Source organism: Otolemur garnettii, unplaced genomic scaffold (assembly GCF_000181295.1).
Source record: "Otolemur garnettii isolate 467f Iridium unplaced genomic scaffold, OtoGar3 scaffold00028, whole genome shotgun sequence".
In the NCBI taxonomy this organism is placed as follows: Eukaryota; Metazoa; Chordata; class Mammalia; order Primates; family Galagidae; genus Otolemur; species Otolemur garnettii.
Window position 1 is genome coordinate 9,051,990 of NW_003852423.1, and position 20,816 is coordinate 9,072,805.

Consider the following 20,816-nt stretch of genomic DNA (forward strand, 5'->3'; position numbering starts at 1 on the left):
ATATGGCAGCTCAAAATTTGCTTTTAACAATACATTTCTATAAACCCTTTTCTATACATGTGACTAAAAGAATAATCCAACACTAAACATGTTAAGTATAGCTTTTCAAGATTTAATATACTGATTCCACAGAATATATAACAGCCAAACTATATAGCCAGTTTTTCAGGGTTATCATTAACTTGAATTAAAGACTGACAACCTATTTTTTCTTTTTGAATTTCTATAGAATGTTTTTAAAGGGGGAAAGAACAAAGGGGAGGGAACAAATATTGAAATGGTAGTCTATACTGCCATACTCAGAGGTAAAAATACAGAAAAAGAAAAATAATAAATAATAATAATTTGAGCACCTATCCCTATCAAATAGTTGAAATATCAAATAATACACAACATATAATAATTTGAATAATAGGCACATGAAACACAAACAGAAATATCTAAGCAAAGTTATTTTTATAGCCAGTAGCTTCTGACTTAATATTCTTTCTTCTGAAAGCAACAGATTTTAAACTTCTGAAAAGTTTACTTTCTTATCTTCTCTACATTGTACCATATGCTTTAAGGCACCCACCTGTTAACTACAACTACCACTACAGTTATCTCCTTAGTTTCACAGAAAATGTACTACATAAGACAGTTGTATCACTAAAATTCAAAACAATACAAACATTTCCTCTATAGATTTAGTAATTCTAAATCTAGTTATGTACCCAATGCACCTGAATTACGAAAATCATCATTTACAATCCCAACAATACATATTTTTGGATCCAATATGTGAAAAACCCTTGAGAATATCTATTCTTGAAAACTTCTCTACCTTAGAAAAGAGTAATTATAGTCAACTATAATTATAGTCAGTTATAGTCATAAAATATAAACGACTTTTTAAATCAGTAAAAAAAAAACCTGAAAAACAATGGTTGGCTTGTTTCATTTCTTTAACCATATATATTCCCCAACTCACATCTACACGTCTTCTAAATATCCTCTGAAAATAAAGTGCAATCCAAATTTATAATCCCCAACATCATAATGTTTTAGTATTTGTTTTTAAGACTTTGTATTTTAATATGAATTGCTTTAGTAACATGAAATGTTGTAAATGTCAATAAAATGACTTTTAAAAAGTTAACTTCAGATAGTATGCTAGTATATTATTTGAGTAAAGAGAGATGACAGAAATATACAGGAAGTTGGCGTTGGTAGATAATTTAAATATGTAATTCTGAGGCTTTTAGTTACACAATAAGAGCACAATGAAATACTTGTGATCTACAAGGATCAGAAAATAAGCTGTATAACATACTACCTGTGAATGTGAATGTGTGGTTATGGATCCAGATAACAAACTGTCTGACATGGGAGCTGCCAACCTTTAAAAATATGCACCCAGAAGTCTGCACTTTATTTCTTAAATTCAAAAATACAGACCTAGAATATCCTTAAAATGGTGGCACCTATTTTGGAATAGTGATAAAACACTTCTCTGATCTGGTTATTATAATATTATAAACAAGCAATTGCAGCACCGTAACAATAAAAAGGTTAACTGTGATGTAAAACAAAACAAGTACTCATGTGAAACTCTCAAATAATGGAACAAAAGCTGCCTTAAGTGAGTTTTTCACTACTTCCCTTAGTGATAGCCATTAATGATGACAAGTAGTGAATACTATTCCACCATAAATCCATTGATCACACTGTGTCATGCTTATACAAGTATAAGGCTACAGTCCTACACCTAGTTTTATTTTCTCTACCATACTCATGATGCCAACCACCAAAATAGTATAAGAGCTTATTAGGACATTTGGTCTCACTCAGCTACAGCAGTAACTTACTACCTCAAATGTCACATTTTAGGTAAAATTGCTTTTTATAAATGAAAGGAGGCAATTTATAATAGAGGCGTCTAAGAGAAACTATTTAATCTAGTTTTTTATGGTCAATATTTTTAAAATGGTTTATATTTTAGAGACAACTAAAGTAAAACAATCATCATTCAGTTTCCAAAATTCTGACATACACAAGACAAAGTAAATGCTGGTAAAAATTCCAGAGCATCAGGATAGGCAAGGTTTGTGCTGCCTTAAAAAAACAACAAACAAACAAAAAAAACACATTTTCTACCTGGTACGAAAATATACATTTTTATTTCCTTACTGGAAATGCACACACCCATATGTGCAACTGATTCATAATAGCACTGAAGAGTAACATTTTTTTAACTCCTAAAGTAAGTTCCTATAAATGGTAATGTAAAACCGAGAAGGGGAAGATGAGGGTGCATAGACGAAGTACTTTCCTCCTGTGACACAGGAAGTAGGATTTTAACACATCCTTCCTTTTTATGCTTAATATACTGTCAAGTCTGAAGACAAGTGGCCATTTGAGAATCAAGCCTCTTCAAAAGTCTTGACTATGAGTTGACTGACTGTTCAAGAAAAATGGGAGTTTTAGAAATGACAAACCCACCGCATAACCCCCAACACCTGTGGCATTAACAGCTCTTTGCATCTCTGAGCTCTCCACCTCCATTGGCCAGGCCACCCAAGAACTACTTTCTTTGACTTCAGCTCCCTGCCCAGTTCTCACGCTGCATTCATTATCATTATCTTTCTCTCTGCCTTTCCTACTCTGCCTCCTCCCAGTATCATCCCTCCCTCCCTCGGTCGGGGTGTGTCTCTCTCTCTCTCTCTCTCTCTCTCTCTCACACACACACACACACACACACACACACAGTCTTCCCAATGCACAGAACTGTCCCGATCGGGTTTGTGCAGATCATCAAGGACTTCGCCACCAGCCCCGCACCAAATTTCGACACACACGCCCACCCCCTTTTCTATATGAAACACCCTTCTTCCCACCTCCCTGTCCCGTCCCCACGGGCCAGAAGACGTGGGAAGCGCGGGGAAGGAGGGTAAGGACTCTGAACGAGTGTCCCCACCGACTCGCCGTTCCCTCGCCCCCGCCCCAGTACCGTTACCCGCCCCCTACCCGCCCATTACCTGCCAACAGGTTCCTAATTTCCTCAGGGAGAGGGTAGGGAGCAGAGGTGATGCTGGGGTTGGGCATGTTAGGGAGCACCAGGAGTGCGGGGAAAGGACCTGTGCTGAAAAGGTTTCTGACGGGGCGGGGTTGCGGCTCCGACCTACACTTGGGCCAGCAGTCCGAATAAGAACGAGTTGGGACACTGCCCGGTCCCGGCACACAATAAGGAAGTCACTGACTCTCCGGCCAGCAGCAGCTGGACTTTCGGCCCAGCCCCGCCCGGACGGTAGGGGCGGGGCGGTGGGCGGGGACGAGGCCCGAAGGACCGGAGGAGTCCAACTGCGCATGTGTAAGCTGGGGTTTTCCCGGCCTCTGAAGAAAGACCGCCCAGGCAAGGCACCCCCACGGCTACGCAGGAAAGCCAGAGCAGGAGCTGCTGGTGGGAAAAGGGCCAACCGGGCTGTGTCACGTGATCCCGCATCTGACGCGCCTCGTCGCCATTTTGGTTACGGGTACCACCACAATTGCTAACCGTTCTTCTAAGGTCCCGGAAGATAACGCACTTGTAGTGCCCAGAAGTTTTCCGACTGAGATGCCTTCTGGCTGTGATCTGTCCCCAGAGGTGTAAGACATCGCCAGATAATCCACAAAGTGTTTCCCATCGTCCTAAATTATTATGGCCTTCTTTGTCCAGTTGAATGGAGGTAACAAAGTCGCGTCTTCCGCCAGTCTTCCCTGAGAAGCCAGCAGTCCGCAGCCTCTCTCCAGAGAGCGTTCTGATTGGCTCTTGCATTATTTCTCTACCTGATTTACATTCTTGAGGTGACTGGTTTTCCCCACTAGGAAAGAAGAGTGGGGCATTATAGGCACTATCCTTGGCGGAAAAAAAAAATAAACAAACAAACAAACATAGGTACCACACGCCATCTATCTGCATGCACCAAAAAGAAAATTAGTAAAATAAAATAGTAGTAAAATAAAATTATAAGTAAAAATGAGTAAAATCAAATTATAAGATCTGTTCCCTCCAACTTGACGACTTAACTGTAATCTTTTTACACATCAAATACTGTAAATCTTTTTACTGATCTTTCAAAAAGACACCTCTCACTCCTCTAAAGCCTTTTAATGTGTGTGTGTGTGTGTGTTTAAAATATGTAGGCAGGGGAAACTCTTTATTTTGCTTTCCAGAGACAGGAAATTCCTTTTTTTGTTTTGTTTGTTTGTTTTTACAAATGAATGTTTGTGGCAATTCAGCAGCAAGCAAGCCTTTGAACGGAATTTTGGTAATTGAAATATATTAAATTTTTATTTTATGATATCTGTTATGGTGATCTGTCCTCCAACTTCAAAGTGTCCTTTGAAGTTTCTATTGTAATTGTTTGGGGGGCACCACAAACCGCAACCAAAGAGATAGTGCATTTAACCAGTAAACTGTGTGTGTTCTGACTGCTCCGCCAAAGAATGCTTTCCCCATCTCTCCACCTCCTTAGACTTCCCTATGCCCTGAAACATAATAATATTGAAATTAGACCAATTAACCTACAATGGCCTCCAAGTGTTCAAGTAAAAAAAAAAAAAAACTGTCTCATGTTCAGTCAAAACCTATAAATGAGTAAGTATAGTGAGGAAGGCATATTGAAAGCCAAGATGGGCCAAAAGCCAGCCTTGTTGGACCAATTAGCCAAGTCATGAATGCAAAGAAAAAGTGAAATGTATTACTCCAGTGAACACATAAATGATAAAGCAAAACAGACTGATTGCATATATGAAGAAAGTTTTAGTGGTCTGTCAAACCAGCCAAAACACAATCCAGAGCAAAGCCCTAACTCTTCAATTCTATGAAGGCTGAGGGAGATGAGGAAGCTGAAGAAGAAAAATTGAAGGCTAACAGAGGTTAGTTCATGAGGTTTAAGGAGAGATGCCATTTCCATAACATAAAAAGTACAAAGTGAAGCAGCAAGGGCTGATGGAGAAGCTGCAGCAAGTTTCAGAAGATCACTGATGATGGTGGCACATGAAACAACTGATTTTCAAAATAAATGAAACAACCTTCTATTGGTAGAAGACATCATCTAAGACTCATAGGAGAAGCCAATGCCTGGCTTCAAAGCTTCAAGGATAGATTGACTCTCCTTTTAGAGGTTAAGTGGAAGCCAATGCTCATTTGCCATTCCAAGTATCATATAGGGCCCTTAAGAATTTGCTAAATGTACTCTGCCTTTGGTCTGTAAATGGAACAATAGAACCTAAATGACAGCCATCTCTTTACAAGATGGTTTACTGAATATTTAAAGCTAGCTGTTGAGACCTACTTCTCAGAAAAAAAAAAAAAAAGATTCCTTTCAAAATATTACTGCTCATTGACAATGCACCTGGTCATCAAAGAGCTCTATGAAGATATACAGGGATATTAATGTTGTCCTGCCTGCTAAAACAACATCCATTCTATAGCCCATGGATCAAGGAGTAATAGACTTTCAATTCTAATTAGTTAAGAAATACATTTCATAAGGTATATTTACCATAGGTAATGAGTTTCTGATGGATCTGGGCAATGTCAATCGAAAACCTACCGGAAAGAATTCACCATTCTAGATCCCATTAAGGGCATTCACCATTTCATGTCAAGAGGCAAAAATATCATTAGCAGGAATTTGGAAGAAGTTGATTCCAGCCTTCATGGATGGCTTTAAGGGGGTCTAAGACTTCAGTGAAGGAAGTCATCAGATATGGTAGAAATTGCAAGAAAACTATAATTATAAGGAACTATAGAGTAATTACTGCATTTTTTAAAAAAAGAATACAAAGTAATGCCTCAGGATGTAACTGAACTGCTTGTTCCAATGATAAAACTTGAATAGATGAGGAATTGCTTCTTATAGATGAGCAAAGAAAGTGGTTTCATGAGAGGAAATCTACTCCTAGTGAAATCACTCCTAGTGAAATCTACTCCAAGTGAACTTTGTTGAAATGACAACAAAGATTTAGACTATTACATAAACTTTACTGATAAAGCAGTGGCAGGTTTTGAGAGGATTGACTCCAGTTTTCAAAGAAATTCTACATGGGTTAAATGCTATCATGCATGCTAAACACATGTGTAATCTTTCATAAAAAGAAGACCCAATGAATCTGGCATCTGGCGGACTTCATTGTTGTCTTCTTTTAAGAAATTGCCACAGACAACCAACCTTCAACAATTACCACCCTGGTCAGTCAAAAGCCATCCACATCAAGGCAAGACTCTCCACCAGCAAAAAGATTACAGCTCCCTAAAGGTTCAGATGATCATGAGCGATTTTTAGCAATTTCTTTTTGAGATGGGGTCTCACTTTGTTGACCAATCTGGCTTAGAACTACTGGGCTAAAAGGGGTCCTTCTCGCTCAGTCCCCAATGTAGCTGAGTCTAAAGGCATGTGCTGCTGCATCCAGCAGCAATAAAATATTTTTTTAATCAAAGTATAGGAGTTTTTTTTTAATATGCTGCTGGTTCATAGTTAATAAGCTACAGTTTAGTATAAACAATTTGTATATACATTGGGAAACAAGAAAATGGGTGTGACTCACTTGATTGCAATATTTGCTTATTGCATTCATCTGGAACCTCACCCACACTATCTCCTGTTTATGCATGTATGTGCATCTGTGATTGTGTATATATGTTTATTTATATGTGTACACACACATTTTTTACATACATGTTCATGTATTGGCATATTTATTACAATGAAGTACCTCTTAGTTAAAATCACTCAAAACCTGGGTGGTGCCTGTGGCTCAGTGAGTAGGGCACCAGACTCATATACTAAGGATGGCAGGTTCAAACCCAACCCCAGCCAAACTGCAACAAAAAAATAGTTGGGCGTTGTGGTGGGTGCCTACAGTCCCAGCTATTCAGGAGGCTGAGGCAAGAGAATTGCCTAAGCCCGGGAGTTGGAGATTGCTGTGACCTGTGACACCACAGCACTCTACCAAGGGCAATAAAGTGAGACTCTGTCTCAAAAAAAAAAAAAAATCACTCAAAACCTAATATGTAATCATCTTTGTCATCAAGGAAAATGAAGACACCAAAATCACTAAAGAATACAGAATAGAGGTTGATAAAGGAAGTCTTCAGATAGGACCTGCTGGGTAAAGCATTTAGTGAATGTCTACTGTATATTTTTCTTAGTAGAATTAGCCTTGGAAACAGTAGTCACTGGCATGCCCCCAGCCACACCCTCCATCTCACTTGGCGAGCACATCATTTTTAAAACCACACACAAATGTCAGCTCCTATTAAGCCAGTAGCTACATTTATTTACCTTGGTAGAGATAGTGCCTCTTTCCTAGATGTTACCATTATATTTTAAATATGGTATCCTGGCTCCAATCTCAATATATATTGTTTATTCCTCCAGCCTCCAAATTTAGCTCAATTAATGATCCTTAAACTTTAGTTTGCATTTGGATCACAGAGAGAATCTATTGATTCTATCTATTGTGAATTCTCAAGTCCCACACCCAGAGATTTTAATTCAGTTTTTTCAGAGTGGGGCCTGAAAATCTGAATATTGAACAACCCCATAGAACCATGGTTTTCAACCATTTTTATCTCACAGCACACTTGAACCTATAGTTAAACTTCCATGGCACACTTAAATTATGTTGATCAAAAAAAGAGTAAAAAAAAAAAAAAGAATACACTTACTGTGCTTTGAACTTCTTCTGAAAATAATTTAATTAATGATGTTTAAAATTTTTCAGAGCACACCTATGACCCTTTCATGGCTCACTGGTTGAAAATCACTGCCACTGATGAATGCAAGATATCCTAAAATCTCATTTTAAGAATCACTTCCCAAGTCCTATAGTGCACAAAATTTATCATAACATATTTTTTATCCCTAGTTGTAGAGGTAAAACTAATGTAGAATAACACTCTATTAATATTTCATCAAAAAGTTTAGTAAAACATTAAGTAACCAAATGCAGTGACATTTTTGTGTAATTCTCTCACAGCACCAAATGCTCATTATAAAAGGAAAAATTAGAACATTTTTGGCATCCATGCCTTACCTCTCAAAACAAACAAACAAAAAAATGAGACAAACTTTACAACTGAAGTAAAACATGCAAAATAACAACAAAAAAGACATCCTCAAAACAAACCCACTCCCCAAATTGGAACCTGAACTTCCTACCTGGATTTTAAAATGTCATGAACCGTAGAAATATTGCTGAAAATTAAAATTCTTTGGTAGAGGTAAAAGTGAATAGAGTCGTATTACAATATAGGTCTTCCAGCTTCAAAGAATTAAGAACTATTATTCTTAAACCATACGATTATCTTCCTTCCTAAAGAAGGGAGAAATTATTTCATGGACATTTTATGAGAGTGAGTATTCTTTCTCCATTTACAGTGATCACATGTAATTCTTTGTCTTGTCACACTTTTTATTAAACCAGACCTCCAAATGTCCCACCCTTTGTTTCCTTCTGATAGAAATGACCATTTTTTTATTCCTCATTTATTTATTTATACTGCACTCACTCCACAAAGGAATTGAGGTGATTTGCTCTTGTATCAAATAGACAGCTTTCTGGAGTGGATCAAATGGACAGTGTCTACACTGCTCATTATGACAAGTCATTCTTGTTAGTGAGAGACAGGAAACTATTAAGATTACCTTAAAATATATAGCATCTAGTAGTCCAAATAAAAAAGGCAATAACTGAAAATGGACTTTCTGTATGAAACACATTTCCCCTAGTTAGGAAACCATTCTCAGACACAGGACCGTGATGGATTCACTCAGGCAATGCTTTGTATACTCTGCCATTTTTACTGTTTATTGTTAAAGTTGCCAAAATTGATTATAAGACAGAAAGAGTAATAAAGAGAGGTTCGAAGAAATACATTCATATCTCTCTTGTTTCCAAATATTTCCACAGCAAAAACTAGAAGGAAATCAAATCATACTTTACATTCTTTAAGCTAGTCATATTAGGTTAAAAAGAAAGAAATAATAATAAATGAAACTTTAAATCTCAGCTTGAAAGAGGTAGTGGCCTCCTATCATTCTGCAAAGGAGCAACTAGACTCTGGGAAAATCTCATAATTTGTCTTCTCAAAAGTAGATCCTCCAGTTCAAAGAATAAAATATGTATATATCATCTACACTTACTAATATATATCCCTATATCTAAAGCTAACCCCCTTTCTTATATCCTTCAAAATTAGCTTAGGAGCACTGGATAAATACTTGCTCACACACCTAGGTTTAAAACAATCTAAATAAACATTAAAGACAAGCAGACAATGGATTAAAACACAGTTTACTCTGCCTCTCTTACTTTCATTTTTACTCGGCTTTCACAGGCATGTGAAAGATTATATTTAAAGTTGGGCGTTGTATTAGTTATCTATTGCTGAGTAACAAAATTTAGCAGTTCAAAACATTTAGTATTACACACAGTTTCTGATGGTCAAGAATCCATAAACAGGATTGGGATGGTGGTGGCTCACACCTGTAATCCCAGCCCTCTGGGAGGCTGAGGTGGGTGGATCACCTAAGCTCCTGGGGTTTGAGACCAGCCTGAATCAGAGGGAGACCCCATCTCTACAAATAGCCAGGTGCTATATCAGGAACCTGTAGTCCCAGCTACTCAAGAGGCTGAGGCAAGAGAACTGCTTGAGCCCAAGAGTTTGAGGTTGCTGTGAGCTATGACATCACGGGACTCTACCGAGGGTAACAATGAGAGTATGTCTCAGAAAAAAAAAAAAAAAAAGAGTCCATAAACAGTTTAGCTGGATGATTCTGGCTCAGAGTATCTCATGAGACTGCAGGCTAGCTGTAGGCTAAGTTGCCATCATCTGCAGACTTGACCAGGGCCAGTGGATCTGCTTTGAAGCTGGCTCACCCTAGGAATGTTGGCTGGAATCCTCCATTCCTTTTTGGCTGTTAGAAAAAAACCTCTGTTCTTCACAACTTGGATTTCTCCACAAGCTTGCTTAGGTGTCCTCATGATATGGCAACAGGCTTGCCCAGAGCACTTAATCCAAGAGATAGAGTGACCAAGACAGAAACTGCAATGTCTTTGTGACTTACTCTCAGAAGTGACACAAGTTTACTGCTTCCATATTTTATTGGTTACACAGAACAAGTCCAGTGGAAAGAGGTAAAGGGACTACACAGTGCTGTGAATGCTGGGAGGTAGAGATCCCTGGCAGCCATCATGGAAGCTATCGTGGCCATCGTGGAAGCTAGCTATAGAATAAACCCTCCAGCTCCCAATGAGTCTCATCCCTCTCACATGCAAAATGCATTCATCCTCTCCCCAAACTCCCAGCAAGGTCTCATATTATTGGAGCATAGACTCGAAGTCCAGAATCCCATCCTCTAAATCAAGCCCAGGTGTGCATGATGTCTCCTAGTGTAATTCCTTAAATACAGCTCTTTAAGTAGAAATCTCCCACTCTAAAGATCAATGAAGTAAGAAGACAAGTTATCTTCTTCCCCCATACTCAACATATATTAGGAGAAAGGAATAAGATAGTTGTCATAGACTTTCTGTTCAAAGGGGATAGGCAGAATAGAAAGTATACAGAGATAACTGGTTCAAAGCAATTCTGAAATCTAACCAGGAAAATGTGGCAAGTTCTTAGATTAGGACACAGTTCTACTCCCACCAGAGAATAATTTCTCCATGGCTCTTGATTCTGCCCTCTGAGTCATCCTTCTTTTTCCATGAAAAGTAGCTATCGCTATGGTCACCAAATTGCCAAGGGAAGTACTTTGAAGGTGACCATAGTGATATTTAGAAATAAGGTATGCAGCACTTTTTCCAGGACAAGTTCATGAACTTCATTGTCTGGCCTTGTATGCAGTCCTGTATTGCTTAAAAATAGGCATACAGTCTGAGAAGTGAGTCATTAGGTGATTTTGATTGTTTGAACATTATGGAGTGTACTTACACAGATCTAGACAACATAGCCTATTCCTCCCAGGCTACAACATCCCAGGTTAGTACATTTCAACACATAAATGTACTGAATAGTGTAGGCAGTTATAAAACATGTAACTATTTGTGTATCAAAACAGATCTAAACATAGAAAGGATACAGTAAAAATATAATATCATAATCTTTTTTTTATTTAAATTTTTTTTATTGCAGTTTTTGGCTGGGGCTGGGTTTGACTCCGCCACCTCCGGCATATGGGGCTGGCACCTACTCCTTTCAGTCACAGGCTCTGCCTATAATATCATAATCTTATGGGACCACCATTGTAAATGTAGCCAGTTGTTGATTCCCCCCCCCAAAAATTTCATTATGCAGCACCTGACCATACTGGGGTACTTCGCCACCCTGACCAATCATTTTAATATGAGAAGACTAAGCAATTTTATATGGACTGGATTTGAGTTATTAAACAAGACGCTGTTTGTCTGCAGCCTTTTTGCAAATTAAGAATAAGGTGCAGAACTGTCCATCTCATTCCAGACTTGTCAGAGGTTACCGGTTCTCTGCCCCGTAGCAGCTTTCTTCTCCCTTCTACTGAATTGATTTCCTTTATCCAGACTCTCAACGCTCAGAGGTCAGCTTTGATGATTATCTGGTTCTGACCTTATATCCTAGCTCTAATAACTGAGTTTCTCCTGCCTGGGTTTGAGATCAAGTCCTTACCTCATCTACTTTTAATAAAGGGACATATTTGTCTTGATTACATCTACCCCTCTTGAACTCAGCTCTGCCTAACCCTTATAGCCTTAATTTACTGGCCAGTTTTATAGTCTATCTGGGTCTCCAGAAATAAACAAAATGGACTAGGAACATGCCAAGAAAATGCTCATTTTTTACTACTATCTAAAATTTAATGCCCCTTCCTCTCCAGGTGAACTGTTTGAATCCTCCTCTATGATTTGATAAGTTACCTTCAGCTGTAAGCAAGTGCATAGAAAGATAAGAAATTTTGATTCTCTCCCTTTAATTCTTTTCATCAAAATCTCTACTTTCAGGTGGTGCCTGTGGCTCAAGGCATAGGGTGCCAGCCCCATATACCAGAGGTGGTGGGTTCAAACCCAGCCCCAGCCAAAAACTGTTAAAAAAAAAAAAAATCTCAACTTTCTACCTCAGAGACCTATTACATGACCTTGAAGATGCCATTTTAGTCTTGGCTTATAGTAGAGTTCAGGAGAGTTATCCTTGAGCTTACCGCAGGATATAACTTTACCTTTCCAGGCACGCCTTACCTGCACTCCCTGAAATTCCACAGTTAGAGACTCAAGAGAATAAGTATGTGGGTAACTATCTCCCTTAGCATCTTGATCTGGCTTGATTAGAGAAACCACATTTTCTAATACTTGAATTGAGTACACTATGGCTTTAGATGAAAGATAATTGAGACAATATTTTTGGAATTTAAAACATTCTAAGGGAAGGCAGGCTGCATGGACCTTCCAAAGAATGATTTCAGAACTAAGTAGGGTGAAACAAGTAAGGTCTTCATAAACATAGTTTAGGCTGTGTGCCCTGTTCTTGTCTCCACAATATCTTTATCAGCATTTAATGAAAGGATAATCTTCTGGAAGAATGAAACTGAAGAACATGGCTGGTTTATGTATTTCATTTTGGAGGACTCACATTTGAGCTTTGGATCATAACTGGCTCAATATGTACTATTTACTGAATGTTCTATACTAGTACCATATGAATTATTTTTGTTTCAGGAATTTTATTTTTGTTTTGCTATTGTAGCTATTTTTAAAATATTAATTTAGAGGAAACATGATTTTCTAATACACATCTGCACATGATTTTAAAGCTAAAGGAAAAAAAAGACCTCTACTAAGTTAGCAGAGGTTCTTGAACATTAAATAATTAAAAATAGGTCTGGATTTCTTTCTATATGTAAAGACAAAATAGTAAATTGCGACCAATTGTGACCAGAAAATTGTGTCTTTCCTATTATTATAGTACATCTATCCTCTATTCTCACTAGGCAATTTTAAAATACCAAGCTGTCTTCAGCAACAGTAATTCAGTGGGTTTATGCTTAATATATTCATGAAGGGCTTTGATGGATTTGATAACCATAAGGAGCTGTTAACATTCAATTGCCATTTAATTTTTTTCAGTGACTTTCAAAGTTGTCAATATTAAACAGTGGTGTTTTACAAATGACTAAGGCCAATAAGAGTAAAATTAAATAAAATTTTAAAGACTCAGCCAAATGCTTCCTTTTTTCTATAGTGTCCCACCAGTAGGCAAACAAAACACTCACAGACATTTTTACCGGACTTTAACCACTGCCTTGTAGATTTCCCTGTAATTTGCATTGTATATTATAATACTGTACTTAGAAGTTCTTTCACCCTTTCCTCCACCTCAACCCCTATTTACTTTTATACTTTTTTTCTATATCTCATCCATCAAATCCATATTTAATCCCATTTCATAATGCAAACACTTTTTTATCTTCATCGCAACAGTGTAATTTCAAGACACTTCCGCTTATTCTGGATCTCAGTTCTTCCCATTTTATTTTTTCCAAGTTGGAAGAGTACTTCATGTGGTGTTATGGACTGAATTATGGTAAGCAAAGAATGTCAGTACTGCTGACATCCGCCCAGTCTTCACAACTGGTGGACTGCCACAGACATGTCTATGGCACGATAAAAGCCACCATGAATTACACAATCCACCAAAACAATTCCTTCGCTGTCCTTCAGTCCATTTGTTCAATGTTCTAAAGACACATTGCTTTATATCGGGAATCCAGTTTCCTCCTTGTTTTAGCTTTGTGCTTTGACCCTGAAATCATATTATCGCTTCAAACACAGAACCTCCCCAGGAACCATATATAAGAGACTGATGAACCTAATTCCTCTCCAGCCAGCTTGTTTTATACTTAGAAACATTTGAACAAACATTTGGGTTTACTTTTTTAATAATCATCTTAATTTTTTTCAGAGAGGTAAAAAATTTTCAAATATATATGTGTATATAAAATCTTTTTGAGAGAGAGAGTCCCACTCTGTTGCCCTGAATAGAGAGTAACATGTAGCTGAGATCACCATGCCTGGCTAGTTTTTCTATTTTTAGTAGAGGAAGGGTCTCACTCTTGCTCAGGCTGGACTCAAACTCATGAGTTCAAGCAATCTACTCACCTGGCCTCCCAGAGTGCTAGGATCATAGGCATAGGCCACCACCCCGGACCTTATTCTTATATTTTTATGCAATGTTGTCAAAATATAATTTTTTTAATCTAGAAAAATTACATTAACTTGCTGGAACACAACGAAAGACTTCTTGAAGCATCCCTAAATTATATACTTTCTTTTATTATGCTTGATTGCTACACATTAGAACAGGATATTCTTCATTTTTATATTTTCAAATATAATGTAGCTATGCACTTACTGTGAGAAAATAATTCCCAGACAGATGGAACATTTTCAGGGAAATATTTTCTTTTCAAAAGTGGGAAGGCATGCTGCCCACATTGAAACTCACCAGAAGAAAATGCTTCTGCTTTTCTTTCTTGCTTCTCTCTCTCTCTCTCTTTTTTTCCTCCTCTCCTTCCCCACCTCTCCCCCTCCCCTTCTCTTCCTTTCCCTTTTTCTTTTTGAGACAGTCTCACTCTTTGGCCCTGGGTAGAGTGCCGTGGCATCATAGCACATAGCAACCTCAAACTCCTGGGGTCAAGTGAGTCCCTTGCCTCAGCCTCCTGAGTAGCTGGGACTACAGGTACCCACCACAATACTTGGCTAGTTTTTCTATTTTTAGTAGAGGCAGGAACTGACTCTTGCTCAGGCTGGTCTTTTAACTCCTGAGCTCAATTGATTCCTTCCAGAGTGCTAGGATTACAGGTGTGAGCAGGGCCTGCTCATGCTTTTCTATACAGAAAAATGCCTTAGATATCTATACTATATATATGGTCATGCCATTACCTAGATAAATTAATAACCATTTAGACCATTCATCAATGGGGCAAGGTTAAACATTTTCAAAGTTGTTCAGATAACATTTTAAGAAGTTATTTGTCTAAAACAAAATAACATACTTTTCAAGGTAAAACTTATTTCAAAATAAATTGGTCTTAAAAATATGTAGCATAGCAATTATAAAAGATAAGTATTTACATGGAATCAATGTTATTAATTTTTTTTAACTTTTTGTAAAGATTGGGTATTGCTGTGTTGCCCAGGCTGGTCTCAAACTTCTGATCTCAAGCAGTCTCCTGCCTCGGCCTCCCAAACTTCTGGGATTATAAGTGTGAACCATCATACCTGGCCCCAGAATAAATGTTAATTAGACAAACTTGAAAAAAAAATTCAGCATGTGATCTGCGAAAGGGTCAATTTTAGATAATACTTTCCTCTGGCAGATAACAGAGCAGTGGGCTCTGCTTTTCTGGATATTTTGGGGGTACTTTCTTTTTCTTTTTTTTCTTTTTTTAAAGAAAGGCAAAGAATGATTTTTATTTTTTTTTTAAAGTTTTTGGCCAGGGCTGGGTTTGAACCCATGACCTCCGGCATATGGGGCCGGTGCCCTACCCTTTTGAGCTGCAGGCACCACCCTTGTACTTTCTTGCAATGGCAGTGTTTTTTGTTTTTGTTTCCTCAAATCAAAATATATAAAAAACATTTTTCACATTTTAAAGTTTCAGTTGCTGTGAAATTTTCAGTCATTTCACTCAGTCAAAAAATGGTATGTAAATACAAGATAAACTGGAATGAATTAATAGAAAGCATTCCTCATTTCCTTTTTTTTTTTTTTTAGAGACAGAGTCTCACTTTGTCACCTTCAGTAGAGTGCTGTGGCGTCACAGCTCACAGCAACCTCCAGCTCTTGGGCTTAGGCGATTCTCTTGCCTCAGCCTCCCAAGTAGCTGAGACTACAGCTGCCTGCCACAATGCCTGGCTATTTTTTTGTTGCATTTTGGCTGGGGCCAGGTTCAAACCCACCACCCTCCATATATGGGGCTGGCACCCTACTCACTGAACCATCGGTTCTGCCCAGCATTCCCCATTTTCATATATCATCACTTAAGTTTTTAAAATAAGAAGTAGCCAAGTGTCATGGCTCACACCTGTAATCTCAACACAGAGCTCAGGAAGCCAGGCAGAAGGATCACTTGAGGCCAGGAGTTCATAGCCAGCCTGGGCAACGTAGTGTTGTGACCCAAAAATAGTAAGAAAAATTAGCCAGACATGGTGATATGACCCTATAATCCTAGCCACTCAGAAGGCTGAGGTAGGAGGATCACTTGAGCTCAGTTCAGGTGTTTGAGGTTGTAATGAACTATGATAGGGCCACTATATTCCAACCTGGGAGACAGAATGAGACGCTATCTCTTTAAAAAATTAGGAAATAATATGGAAATGATATAGAAAACAAATTTGACACAGGAATTACTGATAAAAGTCTTCAAATGTTGTGCTTTCAGGCACATTTTTGATTTGTAATAAGAGGCAGCAGTATCAATGTTACTCAAAGTGTAATCTACTGACAGGGGCCAGCTCACAAACTGTCACCAGTCCATGAAAAGATGAGTATAAAAAGTGAGAATATTTCAAAACATTTTTAGCAATTTGACACTGGTTTAGTATCTCTTATTATATTTTATAAATATATAGTCAGTATAGATTAGAAATTTAATTTTAAAAAAGTAGTTCCTCATCAAAGACAGCTTGAGAAGCACTGGTATAAATGACTAAAATCAATGATATTACCATTAAGTTTAGTTTAACTAATAGTTTTAATCTATTTTCTACTAAATTATGTTTTTGTAATCAGAGTTACAATATGTATTATGACTATACAATCAAACTGAATAGAACAGAAAAATTCATTAAGCTAACATATTTTTTAATCAGTAATATAATTTTTATAACATTAAGCTAACATACTTTTTTATAATCAATAATATAATTTCTAGAGGCTAAAATAAAGCCTGTATCTTCTTCTATGTATCATTAACACCAATCGCACTCACAGAAACTAGCTACTCAATAAAAATGTATTCGACTAATGGCATATTGAAGTAGATTGCTCATGGTGAATCAGGTAAATCAAATCTTTGCCATTCAGGTCAACACAAAATGACCTCAAATTCTGTCTCTTTCCTGTACTCTTTCCTTCCTTCTTGGGGAATGTCTGTGAATGCCACATGAATGGATTCTGGTGGTTTGGCTTCCAACTTTCTGCCTAAAACTTTGTATATACCTGGCACACGGTAAGTATTAATTATTGAATATACACTGAGGCATTTATTCATCATACATTCTAGCAATAAGTGGAAATGAAAGAAGATAATGCAAGGGGGAAATATAAGAACTCTACTGTGTCAGTTAGTGATTGCCACAAAAATGAAGCATACCAAACTATCTCAAAGTTCACAGATCTAAAACAACACTAATTTATTCACAGAGATCTGTGGACTGGTCAAAGGTCAGCAAAGGGTTAACTGATCCCTCTGGGCTCAGCTACTCAGCTATACTTCACAGGAGCTTGCCTCCAGCATGTACTCTGATGAAGTACAAGAAAGTAGCCCCAGTCACAAGAACACTTTTTAAGCCTTTGGTTGCATCACAACCACCAACATCTCATAGACCAAAGTAAGTCACGGGTTAATTTCAGAGCCAAGGAGTGTCCTTGATTACGCTGAGAGGACACTGAAAAGGTCATGGGTGTACAGTACTGTCTCTGAGTAGGGAGTAAAAAATTGGGATAGTACTCCAGTCTATCATGCTTTAGTAGGTGGCAGAATAACCCTAAAATGTTCACATTTTAATTCCCAGAACCTGTGAACATTTTTCTTATCACAAAAGGGATTTTGTAGATGTGATTAAATTGTGGATCTGGGGATGACATTGTCCTGGATTATCCAGTGAACCCAGTGTAATTTCAAGGATCCTTGTAAGAAGAAGGCAGTAGGGCCAGAGTCACAGAAAGAGATGTGACAACAAAGACAAAGAGATTTTAAGATACTATGCTGCTGGCTTTGAAGATGGAGGAGGGGGCCACAAGCCAAGCAATGCAGGTGGCCTCAAGAAGCTAGAAAAGGCAAGAAAAAGGATCCTTTACTGGAACCTCCTGAAAGAACACAACATGCTGACACTTTGATTTTTTTTCTACTATGATGCCTATTTTTGTATGTCTATGTTGCTCATACACACACAAAAAGATAGTCTGTGTGTTTTTAATCAGATTTTAAATAAGTAATGATTTGTTCCCAGCATGGACTCAGTGAACCTTAAAGCTGTGTATTTATTAGAATTAGATTTGACTGTGAATGATGGAAAGCCCCAAGTACACTGGGTTAACACAAGATAAATGTTTATTTCTCCTTGTTTTAAAGTCCAAATAGGCAGTCCAGAGCTGGGAAGGTCCTGACTCTTGTTCTCTGATTCTATTGAACTTCACTGTTGAAGAAGAGGAAGAGATATTAGAGATTGACTAGCAGTCTGCCATAGATGCAAAGTACATTTTTTCTCACTGAATAACAGCCGAACGTAAACAGAGCTATGTCAGCACTAAGCTCTGAAACTTTTTCTCTCCTATACCTATTACTTTTTGATTTTTTTAAATACTACAAACCTATTTCAAGAGAAAAAGTAATAGCTTTTCCTCACCTATCACAAGGCTTGTGGCTAAGACCACCTATCACAAAAGATAGATTAATAAGAGAAAAGCACACACATTTATTTAACACAATTTTACTTCAATCATGTAAGGGCCTTTAGAAATGACCAAACAGAAAAATTTGTCTATTTTTATGGATAGTTGTGCAGAAGTATGATTGGAGAACAAAAGGATATGATCTAGTGGTAAGAAACTAGAGGGAACTTAGCAGGGCTGTATATTCAGGTTCTTTTGCGTTTCTGTGTCTATTCCTTTCCTCTGTATTGGGAAGAGCCTTCTGGATTAAAGGGTTTACGGCCTATTTGAGGAAGGTCACAGAATTCCTGGGAGAATAGAGAGAGACAAAGAGACCTTCTTGTTCCTGCTGTTTTCTGTAACACCAAGGTATCATGTTTTAGAGTAGCATGTCCTGAACTCTGTCACAGTAATTAGATGATCTTAGAATGCCTTAGATGTGGAATCCACTCTCTGTTAGCTAAAAGCAGAGCATTATATGAACAACTAAATTACCAAAGAATGTGTAAATTTAATCTAGATTTAACTGAGATTGAATTGAGCCTCCAAATATTCTTTTTTCTAATCAATTTTATTGGATATATACAGATTTACAATATGTTAAGGGATACATATAGATAGTAAAATGGTTACCGTAGTAAACAAGATTAACATATCTATCATGGCATATAGGTTTTTCTTGGCGACCAGAGCAGCTAAAATCTACTCACTTAACAAAACTCCCAAAGACAATATAATTTGATTAACTTTAGTCCTCATGTTATACATTAGATCTCTAGACTTATTCATTCTACATGTTACTTTGTGTCCTTAGACCTATATCTATTTATTTCCTCTTTCTCCATCTGTTTCATTCTCTATGTACTGATTTAAAAAAAAAATTTTCCACATGTAAGATGATGTAATATTTTTCTTTCTGTGTCCAGCTATTTCACTTAGCATAATGTCTTTTGGGCCCATCCATGTTGTGGCAAATGGCAGAATCTCCTTTGAAAAGGATGAATGTAGTCCATTGTGTGCATTTATTTTTATGAGGTGGTGATTTCACCTTCTTTGGGCATATACCCAGAAGAGGGATTGCTGGGTCATAGAAAGATAATGTAAGTCTTCAGTAAACGCAAGGTAAAGCAGAATTTTCCAGTGTAAAGTATTTTCAGAGGACAAAATCAAAGGAAAGAGTACAAAGTTTTATTATTGCCATATTTCTAAGGCTAGCTCTTTCTTAGATTGCTTTTAATTTTTTATTTTTTCCCTCTTCCCTCAATATTTTATTTTCTAGTACTTCCTGTAATAGTAGAAACTTCAGGAAGGTATTAATAAAGATTTAGAAGCAGTTTTTACTCTGGTTCTTCTCATTCCTCTCTCTGGCATTAGCAGTGGGAACACAATTTGGTTTAAAAAAAAATCTGAGATAGACACAGACATTTGAGGGTTTCTTGGAAGTGCTTCTAGAATGAACAGAAGCACTTTTATTTTAGCTATTATATCCTATGCTCAGAATATAGAATATGCTTATGTATGTTTAAACTGTTATCATGGTACACTGAGCCATTAATAAATTATCATTCTGAAATAAAAATTCAACTTGAACTACATAACTGATCTTTCTTCAAATGCTCTGAGGAATAAAAGCAAACATTAATGATTCATTTCCCCTTAGAGCACTCCTACTTTTTAAAAGGTACAGTATTTTTTATTTTTAATCATTTAATTTAAAATGCTACTATAAAACATTCTCATGCAAAAAAAAAAAATCAAACTGGTATAAAGTGAAAAGTTAGACTACCTTTCCCCTTCTCTGATATTATTACTCTGAATTTTAAGAGGTATTTCCAAAATGCCTTTTAAAAGGTTTGTGCTAATTTACATACCAGTGTTCTTAAACATATAGACAAATGTACTTAATGGCTTGTTTTTCACTTGCTCAAAGTATTTCCATATTTATTGGTCATTAATCTAATTTATTTTCATATTCTTCCTATGAGATATTAATCTTCCAATTTTACAAACCTAAAAACGCAAAGAGGCTTTAAGGTGCTCAAGTAACTCCATGATGTGCTAGGAAGTGAAGTTAAGCTTCCTACCTTGTGGTAACATTATCTAGTCATTGGCCTGTACTTATATTCTCAGGCTAATTAGTTAAAAATAAATAAAGCCTTTAGAAAAT

At 37.2% G+C, this 20,816-nt stretch overlaps 1 protein-coding gene across 1 annotated transcript in view; it reads right to left on the reverse strand.

Moving 5' to 3' along the window:
• SKAP2 (src kinase associated phosphoprotein 2) overlaps window positions 1-3,309 on the reverse strand; it is a 183,469-nt gene extending 180,160 nt beyond the window's left edge. The window contains exon 1 of the mRNA XM_023512433.1: window positions 3,018-3,309. Coding sequence (XP_023368201.1) covers window positions 3,018-3,084 — 67 coding nt within the window. The 5' untranslated portion in view covers window positions 3,085-3,309. The remainder of the gene's footprint in view (window positions 1-3,017) is intronic.
• Window positions 3,310-20,816: the final 17,507 nt, after the last annotated feature.